We start from the raw sequence: 10762 nt of genomic DNA, 5'->3' as shown, positions 1-10762 counted from the left end.
AATCAGCCCAAAGTCTCCCTGGCTATTCAAGTTACAGCGAATCTCATCAATGTCTCAATCCCGAATTCCTGTGTCTCGAGATTCTTCAGAGTTACTACATGTTATTCTCCTGTGACTCTGGGCATTCTTTTATGGTCGGGCAAGGGAAGAGTTTGCCAGGAGACTCACACAAATTCTCTCTTGATAAGTTTCGAGGCCCATTGGGATGAGGGGCTCGACCCTTATTGTTTTTCTGGTGACGAAGGTAGAAATCCGAAAGCAACAACTTTGAGACTCACATGTCATAACCCTTGAGGATCATGAAGAAGCATTCAAGCTCCCAAGTGTTTGCTCCAAAACTGACCCAAAAACATTCATAGATTCCGTTACCCAGGGCAAACTAAAAATACAGATAGAGACAACACCAGCTCAACTGTTCAAACCTTCAAGACCTCTCAACACTATCAACCATGGACACACGAACGCCAGCGCTATGCATATAGCAACCCAAAACTAACCATCAGATAAACCCGTCATACCCCATCATAATTCCCAACATAACCATCTCATCATCAAACACCATCATCACTCATCATCCTCATCATCATACCTCCCCAAAATCGCCCTACTAGCATCACTTCCTCTCCTCTCCTCCGCCAATCCATCCACCCCATTCCCATTTCCACTCAGCTCGTTCAGTCCGTTCAGCTTAAACCCCTCAATAACCTCCGCCAACGCCTCTCCCTCCGTTCGCCCCCTCTCCACATTGATAAACCAAATGAACAGCGCCGGCGTGCCCACAATGGCCGCCAAGAACCAGAACGCCGGCCTAATCTCCCCGCTCGCGTCGATAATTGCGCCCACAATCGCCGGTCCGAACACGCTCGACCCTTTGTCGGTGATAGCGTACAGAGCGTAAAAAGCGGCCTCGGATCCGGGCGGGATGAGTTCACCGTACAAAGAGCGGCAGTACCCAGACAGTCCACCTAGCACGAATCCGTAGATGGCGGCCAGGGGATACATCTCCCATGGCTGTTGTAAGCCGCCGACGCCCCAGGCTTGGACAAAGGGGAGGTAACCCATTAGTCCGTAGAGGGGAATCAGCTCGAAGAGGGCGATGCAAGCCAGGATGGTCTGGTGGGCTTTGAGACGGAATTTGCGCGAAATGAAGGACCACGAGAAGGCGCCGATGATGCCTGAGGCGGTGGAGATGACGTTGATCATTCCCAACGCCCAGGGTTCCATGTGCAGTTGGGTTTTGGCGAAGAGAATGGCGGTGGAGGAGGTGGTGGCGATGGCGTCCGAGAGGAGGAACCAGCCGGCTAGGAAGAGGACAATGTCCACCAGGCGCCGGGCGAGATGGATGGTGCGGAAGAGGGACTTCCAGGCATAGATGGTGTAGTGGAACAAGGCGCGGATGCCTCCGGTGTTGGACTTGGTTGGCAGAGGAGGTCCCGGACGAGGTCGTAGCCACATGGCGGCTGGGATAGTGAAGATGGCCCACCATGCGCCGATGACACAAAGGACGATGCGCTGCGACCAAGTTGTGTTCTTCAGTACGATCAGAATGGCGATGGCCACGCATTGCAGGAACAGGCCGGCGATGTAACCGATGCCAATACCCTTGGCTGAGATCTGCGTGGATAGTTCCAGTTCGCGGGAGGTCAATTCCTCGGTTGTCTGGACTCGGGAAAGAGGTTCGCCCTCATCGTATGTTCGGCTTCCGAGCAAGGCAGTCGTCGAGTTGCGCATGCTATCCTCACGGTACTCATCATCCTCATCATCGCCATCTTCGGTTGTCGCATAGCCTGGCGAGCCATAGTCCCCAATATCATCGATCTCGGGGTGATGCCTGACCAAAAGCGGCAAGAACGAGTTCAGCAGCACAAAGGATGCGCCGAACGCGGTATTCGAGATGATAGCCAGCAGGGCACCAATGAGATATGTGCTCTTGCTGATGAAAATGTAGGCCATCACACACGTACTCCCGATCCACGCGAACGCAAGTAAGAGCTTCTTTCGAAAGTTGCCATGATCCGCGGCGCAACTTATGCTGACGACCAACAAGGCCTGTAGCAGGACGCTGACGCTAAAGGTGTACATGGCGAAGCTCGCCGTGTTGATTTCCATGCCCAAGACGTAGACGATGCATTGTCCTTGGGCAGCTGTCGCGTGCTTATCGGAGCTGGAACCACAGGGTTTCGATCGGTCGGAGAGGAGGACGCCATTTTCGCGGGCTAGACTTTCGAGGAGAATTGGGATGAAGGAACCTGTTTTGGGTTGCGTGTAAGTCGGGTAGTTCGGACGGTTAGTTCAGACTATAACCACAACACAACGTACCGATACCTGTCAAACATGTCAGTCAGCTTCATGACAAAATAGAAAGATGGAATTGATGATGATTACTAACCGCAGATAACATAGACCTCAGCAGCAAAGGCGTAGGCATACCATCCCGCGAGTTCCTTCTGGCTGGTGGGGCGAGTGTCGTCACCGGGATATCGTGCGGGAGGCAGGCTGCTGTCTCTGTCAGTGTCGTCGTATGGGTAGTCGCTGTTGTCGCCGGGACTATTATCGAAGGTATCGTTGGCAGGATTCATCCTGCCGGACATGGGGGTGGTGATCCAGTCGAAAAACGAAACGGTATCGGATCGCTCGTCGTCGGCTTCAAAGCAAGATGAAGTATGAGAGTAGAAGGATCGCTTGGAGGTTCTGGAGGCCTTGGACGCGTAGGAAGCGTAGTATGAACGGGAGAAGAGTCGCGGAGCTGGTGGCGGTCGGAGAGATTCCTACAAGTCTGGTGCTCCATTGTATGCCGATGAGACGTGGTTCACGTTGTGCGGTGGTGTCATTGCGCTGTACGCCAGGCCCCGTTCAGTTGCAGGGCATTGACAGGCCTCGAGATAGGCGTCACCTTCAGTGGCTCGAGTGGACCAACGCGGGCCAAGCGTCACACTGAGCAATCAAGGTTCTCGCTTCGCCCGAGTCCGGCAGGCGGTGTGGATCGCCCCGCTATCGTACAGTCTCACAGGGCAGGTTCGACTGCAGGTACCGCTGCCTGCCAGCAACCTGATAGCACAGCAAGAACAACCCTCCGTCCGGGAACTTGGAAAGTGCACGACCCGACGGCAGGAACAATCTGTCTCTTCTGTGCTTCTCAATCTTCCAGGTTGAACCTCGTAATATCAGGTCCAGCCTCCCTAACGGATATGATGGAGGAGTCGGCGCGTTGGTAGCTGAATGAAAGCGGGGGCGGTTAAAGTCCGGGCGTCTCGGAGGACAAAGGAGATGGTAACGGATGGCGGTAGGTCGAGGCGGTAGAGGTAGTCGGGCGGGCTACGATAAGTCGAGTGTCTGTGGTATAAGTGGAATATCTTGTGGTCAAATTTCAACAGGTAAAAGAGCAGACGAAGGGATGATAAGAGAATCTCAAGTTGCCAAACGCTCAAGATGTCAAACGCTGTCTCGCTTCCTGCTTTGATCGAAGCGCTTCTGGCGTAAAGGGCGGCTCGAGTGACCGATCGCCCACTCACATTCTCCCCTCAAACAAGAAATCGCAAGAGACTAAAACACAGATTCAAGACATTTTAGATGGAAAAAAGAGTGGCACCGCCTGGTTTGTTTAGGGGTTTAAAGGTATCATCGGCAAGACTTTTCAAGTCCGCGTGAACAGCTTCGGCTCTCGGCAACCCGAAACTCAAGGTATAACTTCCCCTCTTGTAGCTTACACCTTGGGGGTAGTCAGTCGGTGATGCCCAAGAACATGTGCAGAAGTGTGATGAATCTGCAAACTGACGGCATCCCGAATCAAAAAAACCAGGGCCCAAGCCAGGCACCGAAGCGAGGCCGGCATCCCTACCTAGGGGTTTTGTTCGTCGTAAGGCTGCTGATCATTTCCTGGATTGGATAAGTAACGAGATGCAGACACTTTGAATTGTTTGTTTTCTGTCTGCATCTTGAATTCATTTGCGCACGAATGGCTGGCTTGCTGTCGATGCTATCGGTACCTACCGTCCTCGCCGTCTTTGCGGGCCGTGTGGTTGAGAGGTCCGGTCTCGGTATTGCGGCATTCGGTGTGAGAGGGCTCATAAAGGTACCAGATCTGGTTCGAAAAGTGTGACGGAGAACAAGACATGTTTTACTCACGGAACAAAGTGAAGATAGCACCATTTCTCTCTTGGCTGACGATATAATGACTGCAACTTGTATTTAAAGAGATCTCTGTTAATGCTCCCGTGATCTGGACTGTCACACTGAATCCTGCTTCAAATCCGGGTGTTAGTCGCCGCCAAGACATCTGATTATTAGGATATTAGTCGATAGCAGCTTGCTATAAATCCCCACGAACAGAATCATCCAAAAGTTGTCCCCAGAAAGGCCAAAAGAAAGGCCAAAATTGGGTATTTGGTGAACAAAAACTGGCCTTCCCCTCTCCTTCTCAGCTCCCCGATACACGTGGTATCCAAGGTCCTGTTCAGCTCAGCTGCTCAGCTCAGACCGGGCAGGCAGCTTTGAACCCGCCCGCACAGCGCCGAGACCGACCCCCAATGGCACACCTCTCGTCTCCATGGCGCCCGTCAACCCCCTCTCATCCCTCAATGATTCTCCCCAACATGCGTAACCTCGGTATCATGCCCCTTGGGCTTTCCAAAAAGCTTCCACTTCAATTTATCCGCCAGACTGTGCTGTCTCTGGTGGTGATGATGAGGATGATGCTCAGTAGTCTTGTTCTCCCCCGTAGCAGCAGCCGCGGCGGTAACCTCCTTCCTAGCCTTCTCACTGCCGCTACCAGCCGGAGAAACGTGACGCTCGTTCCCGGCGCCGCCCCGACCCGTGTGGTAATTTTCCGTGTCCTGGGAGTGGCGAATGGCGACGTCGGGGATCATGTCCTTGTCGACGCGGCGGTGGGGCTTGACGCCTGCGTCGCCTATGTTTGCTGCTCCTGTTTGGGGATCTTTGTTAGTTCTCAGCTGTGATGGTGGTGATGCTTGGGAAGAGGGAGGGAGATGGTGGTGAAAGTGCGCTAGGCTGGGCTGGGGGAGTTGGGGATAGGGGACGCTAGCCGCTAGCGGTCCTGGCCTTATCGCTGCCCGTTGCCCTGAAAGGATCTTGGCAAACGTGGGACAATGTTCGCTTCCTTCAACTTCTTCCCGAGGGCTTTTTGAGCTTCCCGAGGGCGCTGGGCTTGGCTGGCGATAAGGGAATTGTAGGTTGAGGTAAGCGGTTGGTGGGTGGTTGACATGACACCACCCGCTCTCTTTCATGTTCCTCTTTGTCTCCTGTTGTTGTCGCGAGGGGGTTTGGTGATGGTGGTGCTGAGAGAGGTAGTTTATGGAGGGAAGGGCAGAAGTGAATCGGATGCCTTACCTCCGCGACCGGTGCTGAACGCTCCATCGCCGTGGCTGCCCTCGGCGCCTGCTCTGACGACTTCTCCGTCAACGTACTTGGTGTCGTCGGGGTTGATGTTGCCGGCGCCGCCACGGCCGTGAGATACTTCGGGTCCTGCCATTGTAGTTGTTGGTCGCTAGTGGTCGGTGGTATGCTCTCGATGTTCGTAGATCTGAAAAGCGAAGGGTCCGTCGTCGATATGCTCAGTCCCAGAATGTTCGTCGAACTTGAGATGTAGTGTTTGACGAGAGGTGCGGAAAGGTGGGTGACTCGCAAGATACTTATCCGAGTACATTCACGGCTCACGCAGCCGCATGCGCGCAGCCAACCACATGCAAAATAGCTTCTCGAAAGGGGTCTTGGGCATGGTGATAACAAGGAACGATCAAAAAGCAGCTAGGATACTTATCTATCGTCAATCTTGGATCGCCCAAATCTGCACTATACACTACATCATCGAACCCAAAACGGTGTTCCCTAACCGATATCTCCCTTGACACATGATGGGGCGGCGCGCGGGATAAGGACGGGCAATGCTGGACGGGAATTGCCTGGATTCCCTGGATTGCCCGCCAAGAAGTCGAATCCGAAAAGTGGCAACCACTCAGCATCGTCCGTCGCAATGGCACACACGAAACACCATTACGTTTATCTCCAGACCCGAATCTTTCTGGTGATGGATTCCTGTGATCCATTCCGGATGCCCTCCTACACAACGTGCAGGCGGGAAGGACGGGATGCCGCTGTTCATGGTGGATGGAGTGCGCTGAAGAAAGAGATGCAAAAGTGCATGGAGGCTAGGCGCTATGTACTGTGAGAGCTGAATTGAGCGATGCAGGTGCACCCCACGTTGCTTGGAAGGAATCTTCTTCCAGATGTACTTCGGCGTCTCATCAGTGTTTTCCAGGTTGACATCATCCGGTATTGAGATGATATTGGTCCGCTCAGAGGCTATTTCCTAACATATGACAATTCACATCAGTGATAACGAATTCTCTGGTTGGAATCGGAAAGGCCGATGGAAGTTCAGGTGGTACCGTCCCCGCATATTACAACACGCCTGAGATTGAGACTACGTCGCCAGTGAGCATGTCGACAAGGTTGTGCGCCGTGTGCAATGCCATCTTCACCGGGCTTCTGGTTAACACAATGAGAATGCCTCATCATCGGTCTGTTGCCAGTCTCAGGCGATCCGTTGAGGAAGGATGCTATATCTGCATTTTTTTTGTTGCTGCCATGCCTCAATACAACATCTTCAATGCTAATGGTGCATTCTCGTGGGGTTTAAATATGGTCCCGGAAGGAAGACGTTGGAACTTCGGTCCCTATACAAGTTATGGACAGCTCGCCATCGAGTCCAACTCTCATACTTTTTTATTCAGTCTCTTGGATACAGCAGCTAAGTCTACGGCACATTCTGACAAAACCAAAACCAGGGTGGGGACCGTGCATGTGATAACCCTTCGCAAATATAGGTCCGAATGCGCCGATTAATACTGTTAATCCTGGTGCCAGCCTTACTGATCAAGCAGTCATGGAAACTGCAAGATCCTGGCTAGAAAACTGTCGCAAAAACCACGCATTGTGTCAACCAGTTGATCCTGCCTTCAACCCTACAAGACTCATCTACATCCACAACGCGTCCTCGGTACAGCTCATTGAAACTAAGGAAGAGGCAAACAGCCAGCATTACGTTGCTTTCTCACATTGTTGGGGGGAGTCCGAGACTCTCAAACTACTCCAAAACGACCTGGACAAAGGAACGAAAGGCAACATCGAAGAACTACGTTCGCTCATCCAAGTTCAACGTTTACCGACCAGTTATTGGGAGGCAATCTCTGTCAGCCTAGCCCTTGGATTTCGGCACATTTGGATTGATTCACTGTGCATCATACAAAACAGCGATGATGATTGGACCAAAGAGTCCGCCATGATGAAGGACGTCTATGCCAGCAGTTCTCTCAATCTTTGCGCTTCAGCTGCGGCAGATGCTTCAGAGGCAAGCTTCCGACGCAGGGCGCTAGGCATGATTGTGCCATTGGATATCGAACCCCAGTGGACTGGCATTCTCCATGGCGTTTACAATCTGGGCAAGATTGGTCCACTTCCATCACATCTCCGTCAGATCAAAATCAAGCTTGTGAATGAAGATATGTACCAATCAGAGATACTCTAATCACCACTCAATCTACGCGCTTGGGTTATGCAGGAACGCGTTTTATCCAGACGTCATCTCCACATGACTTGCAACCAGCTCTGGTGGGATTGCCGCCATATATGTGCCAGCGAAATGTTTCCAGCAGGGGTGCCCATTGGTGAAGATAAACGTAACGGCGAACATGAAGAAGAGAGGGTTCGATACTATGCATTAAGCACTTTTGGCCCTCATTCTCCCCATCACGGAGCGGTACTGGATGGTTCTCCGGGAGGCCAAACGGAGAGTACTGGAGGCGAACTTGCCCGGCATTCACCGTTTAAAAAGCCGTCAGAAGTTGACATGGACAAGCTATGGGACAGCCTCGTCGAGCGATACTCCCGCTGCAATCTAACCTATACATCTGATAAGCTACCCGCGCTATCGGGGCTTGCACAGATCTTTAGCATCGTACGAGGCCCAGACTTTTCTCTTGACAAGAACTCTTATCTCGCTGGCATTTGGCGACCTCATTTACCATACGCTTTATGTTGGTATTCATACTACGGTATAGGCGGCAAGCTTCGCAACTACGACGGCAAGCTTCGCAACTACCGGCCCCATCCCTACCGTGCCCCCTCCTGGTCTTGGGCGTCGGTAGAGGGCTCGGTTGCCGCGGGGAAATTATCGGGTAAACCGGTCTGCTGTGTAGTGGATGTCAAGGTACTTCACGAGGACGAACGGTATAAGGCTGGTACGGTAAAGGGTGGTATCTTGAACTTGAGATCCCGTGTGATTGGACCTTTCACCTACAAACCGTCATCAACAACAGCGGACTTAACAACAAGTCCTTCCCTAGATAGCCGTGTAAGGGAGGCCATCGACGCTCTGCGGATGCCGTGGTTTATTAAGTGGGATGAACGTGATGGTGTTTCCGGAAAGGATTTCATCAGCTACCTTGATCCGCTTCCACAGACTGTGCATAAGGACGGAATCGTAAAGGGCACAGGCGCGGTGCGGAAGACGGTCCGGCTCGAGGCGTTGACTGAAGAACTGCGCATGCGAATTTTCCTTGTCCCTATTGTTTTGCACCTTAATAAAGGATGGTGGGGGGGGGGGGGGGGGGGGGTTGCCGGCTTAATTGTCTGTCATGTCGTCAACGACCCAGGACTCGAAGGTTTCGATGACGGTGCGGTGTTTCAGCGTGTAGGGTGGTTCGAGAATCTGGACATTGACGATGAGGTGCTACTTCTTGTCCCGGGGAGAACGATTGCCATCATATGAGCACATGTAGTCAGAACAAGACAGCTCTGTCTCTGCCTACGAGAAACATCTTCTGTCATCAACCGATCTGTCACCTTTACTTGCTCGAAAAAGATACCGTATGTCAACAGGAAAGAAGGAGTGGTTCCAGAATCTCAAGTGATTCACCTCGCGATCGCCTCACAGTCTCAAACTCTCAAGGGAGAATGACAGTCAGTCCACAAAGCTTGACGGCGCCCGATCTGAACTAATGCGACGATGTCCTTTAAGTTACCATTTGTCCAAGAGGGATGTCCAAAGAATAAGGGCTCTACTGGGGGCGCACTAGTCCTTTTGTTCGGGGCGCACTAATACCTCTGGGGGTTAGGGTTCTGTGGGGTCATAATCTGGGTCATGTAATTCGGTGATGCAGTCCATAGTGTTGATAGTCGTAAAAATATAGGTCGTGCCCGCCAGCCGCCCAGCCCAGCCGCCCAGCCCAGCCCAGCCGCTCAGACCCAGCCGTACGTACCAGATATATGAATGTGAACTTGGTGATTTTTTCCCCTTTAACTACCTCTATCACTAAACATTAACGAAATTAATCGCCAACAAAATCAATCGAACTAGAAAGACCGCGCGCACAATCAATACTATGAGCTAGCCATCTACAGCGATCGAAATCTCGTCTAATAAGTTAAGCGATAGTGATAACAATAACGACGACTTCCCTGACCTTTAAAATCTCCCTCCTAGGCCTACACGCCCTCGCCCACCCCCCAATAAACCGTTTAAATCTCCCCAACCTTCTCAACCTCCCTAACCTTCTAAGCTATATTATCCCCGACTTGGCGATAATAATAGGTATTACGAGGAGTTGGAAGAATTTATTTATATTCTCGATAACCCTCCTAGCGGCCTTACAAATAGTTGCTAGACTATTTAACAGTATTAAGATAAAGTTAACGAATTTATAAATTTCTATAGTTAGGCGGTTATTTGAGAGAACGGGAAGAATAAAGTCGATAGTGAATCTATTCGATACGAACTCTTTTGTAATCGATATAGTAAGTTTCGTCCTTCTAGATTAATTAGTCTACGTAAGATAGCTTCCCGGAAATATAGTTGCAAATAGCGTGCTTATACTAAAAAGAATAACGAATATAGCTAGGTATTTCGATTAAATAGGAAACAATAGTACCAAATTCATAATTACCCTCCCTCTAATCCAATTGCTTATCCCTAGCTGTCAAGAGATATTCCAGGCGGTGCCTGGATGTCTCCACCCTGTCGTGATATGTATTGAGTTAGGTATAGGCATACTCATCTGAATATATCACAGTATATAATAGTATTTACCCCGTCGGTCTCTATTAAAACTAATAGATTAATCAATTATTACTTTACAACCTATTATTTATTTTACTTACGCTCTCTAAAATCGTATATAAGGTTCTAAGTTAAGGCTTTCAATAATTATTATCTTCGCTTTCTTTAATAAGACTATCGCCAATCGTTACATACTATTATTCTATTTAGTAACTAATTGCTTACTTTCTTATTCTTGCAAGGGCACAATATGGGTAAGTTGAAGGCAAAGCTAAGATTCCATTTATAACAGAAGATTTTAGATAGGAAAAAGAAAAGAGGAAGAGAATTAGGTATAAACGTGCAGACCCAAATAAATACTCTGGTCGTACAAGCGATAGCGAGACCTATATGCGGGTCACCGATAGCTAATCGCTTTACTCGTATCCCCTTTACTTATAGGATAAACCCTATACGTATTAGGATCTACCCTATAACTAATTATAATGTAGTTAATTAAATAATTTATATCTCTTAGACCGTACTATACTTAGAATCCTCTATATACTTTATTCTAATACTTTTATAAATTATATCCGTATATAGTACTTAGACCTAGTCTATTAGCGCCGTTATATTACCCTCCCCTACGTAGAAGATTTGTTTGCGAATTTTACTAGATAATTATATAATACTAATATATAAAACTGT

At 50.0% G+C, this 10762-nt stretch overlaps 3 protein-coding genes across 3 annotated transcripts; 1 reads left to right on the top strand and 2 right to left on the bottom strand.

Moving 5' to 3' along the window:
• Nucleotides 1–564: 564 nt before the first annotated feature.
• Nucleotides 565–2831, bottom strand: B0H65DRAFT_592738 (vacuole effluxer Atg22 like-domain-containing protein; the record flags this gene model as incomplete). Its single annotated transcript, XM_062831131.1, has 4 exons — nt 565–2249; nt 2320–2325; nt 2390–2691; nt 2773–2831. 4 exons carry the CDS (start codon nt 2829–2831, stop codon nt 565–567), a joined length of 2052 nt encoding a protein of 683 aa, XP_062677157.1.
• Nucleotides 2832–4337: 1506 nt separating this feature from the next.
• On the bottom strand, nt 4338–5637 carry B0H65DRAFT_339407 (uncharacterized protein). Its single transcript, XM_062823620.1, has 2 exons — nt 5347–5637; nt 4338–4921 (listed from the first exon to the last, which is right to left on the bottom strand). The coding sequence occupies exons 1-2, from the start codon at nt 5486–5488 to the stop codon at nt 4575–4577; spliced, it is 489 nt and encodes a 162-aa protein (XP_062677156.1). The 5' UTR covers nt 5489–5637; the 3' UTR covers nt 4338–4574.
• An 819-nt stretch (nt 5638–6456) lies between these two features.
• Nucleotides 6457–8785, top strand: B0H65DRAFT_512629 (HET-domain-containing protein; the record flags this gene model as incomplete). The annotated part of the gene is made up of 4 exons (XM_062828588.1): nt 6457–6748; nt 6843–7507; nt 7577–7774; nt 7850–8785. 4 exons carry the CDS (start codon nt 6457–6459, stop codon nt 8783–8785), a joined length of 2091 nt encoding a protein of 696 aa, XP_062677155.1.
• Nucleotides 8786–10762: the final 1977 nt, after the last annotated feature.

The sequence above is a fragment of the Neurospora tetraspora genome, assembly GCF_033439725.1.
Source record: "Neurospora tetraspora strain CBS 560.94 chromosome Unknown B0H65scaffold_9, whole genome shotgun sequence".
Classification (NCBI taxonomy): Eukaryota; Fungi; Ascomycota; class Sordariomycetes; order Sordariales; family Sordariaceae; genus Neurospora; species Neurospora tetraspora.
Note: the sequence above shows the minus strand (reverse complement) of the source record. Positions and strands in the feature narration are given on the sequence as shown.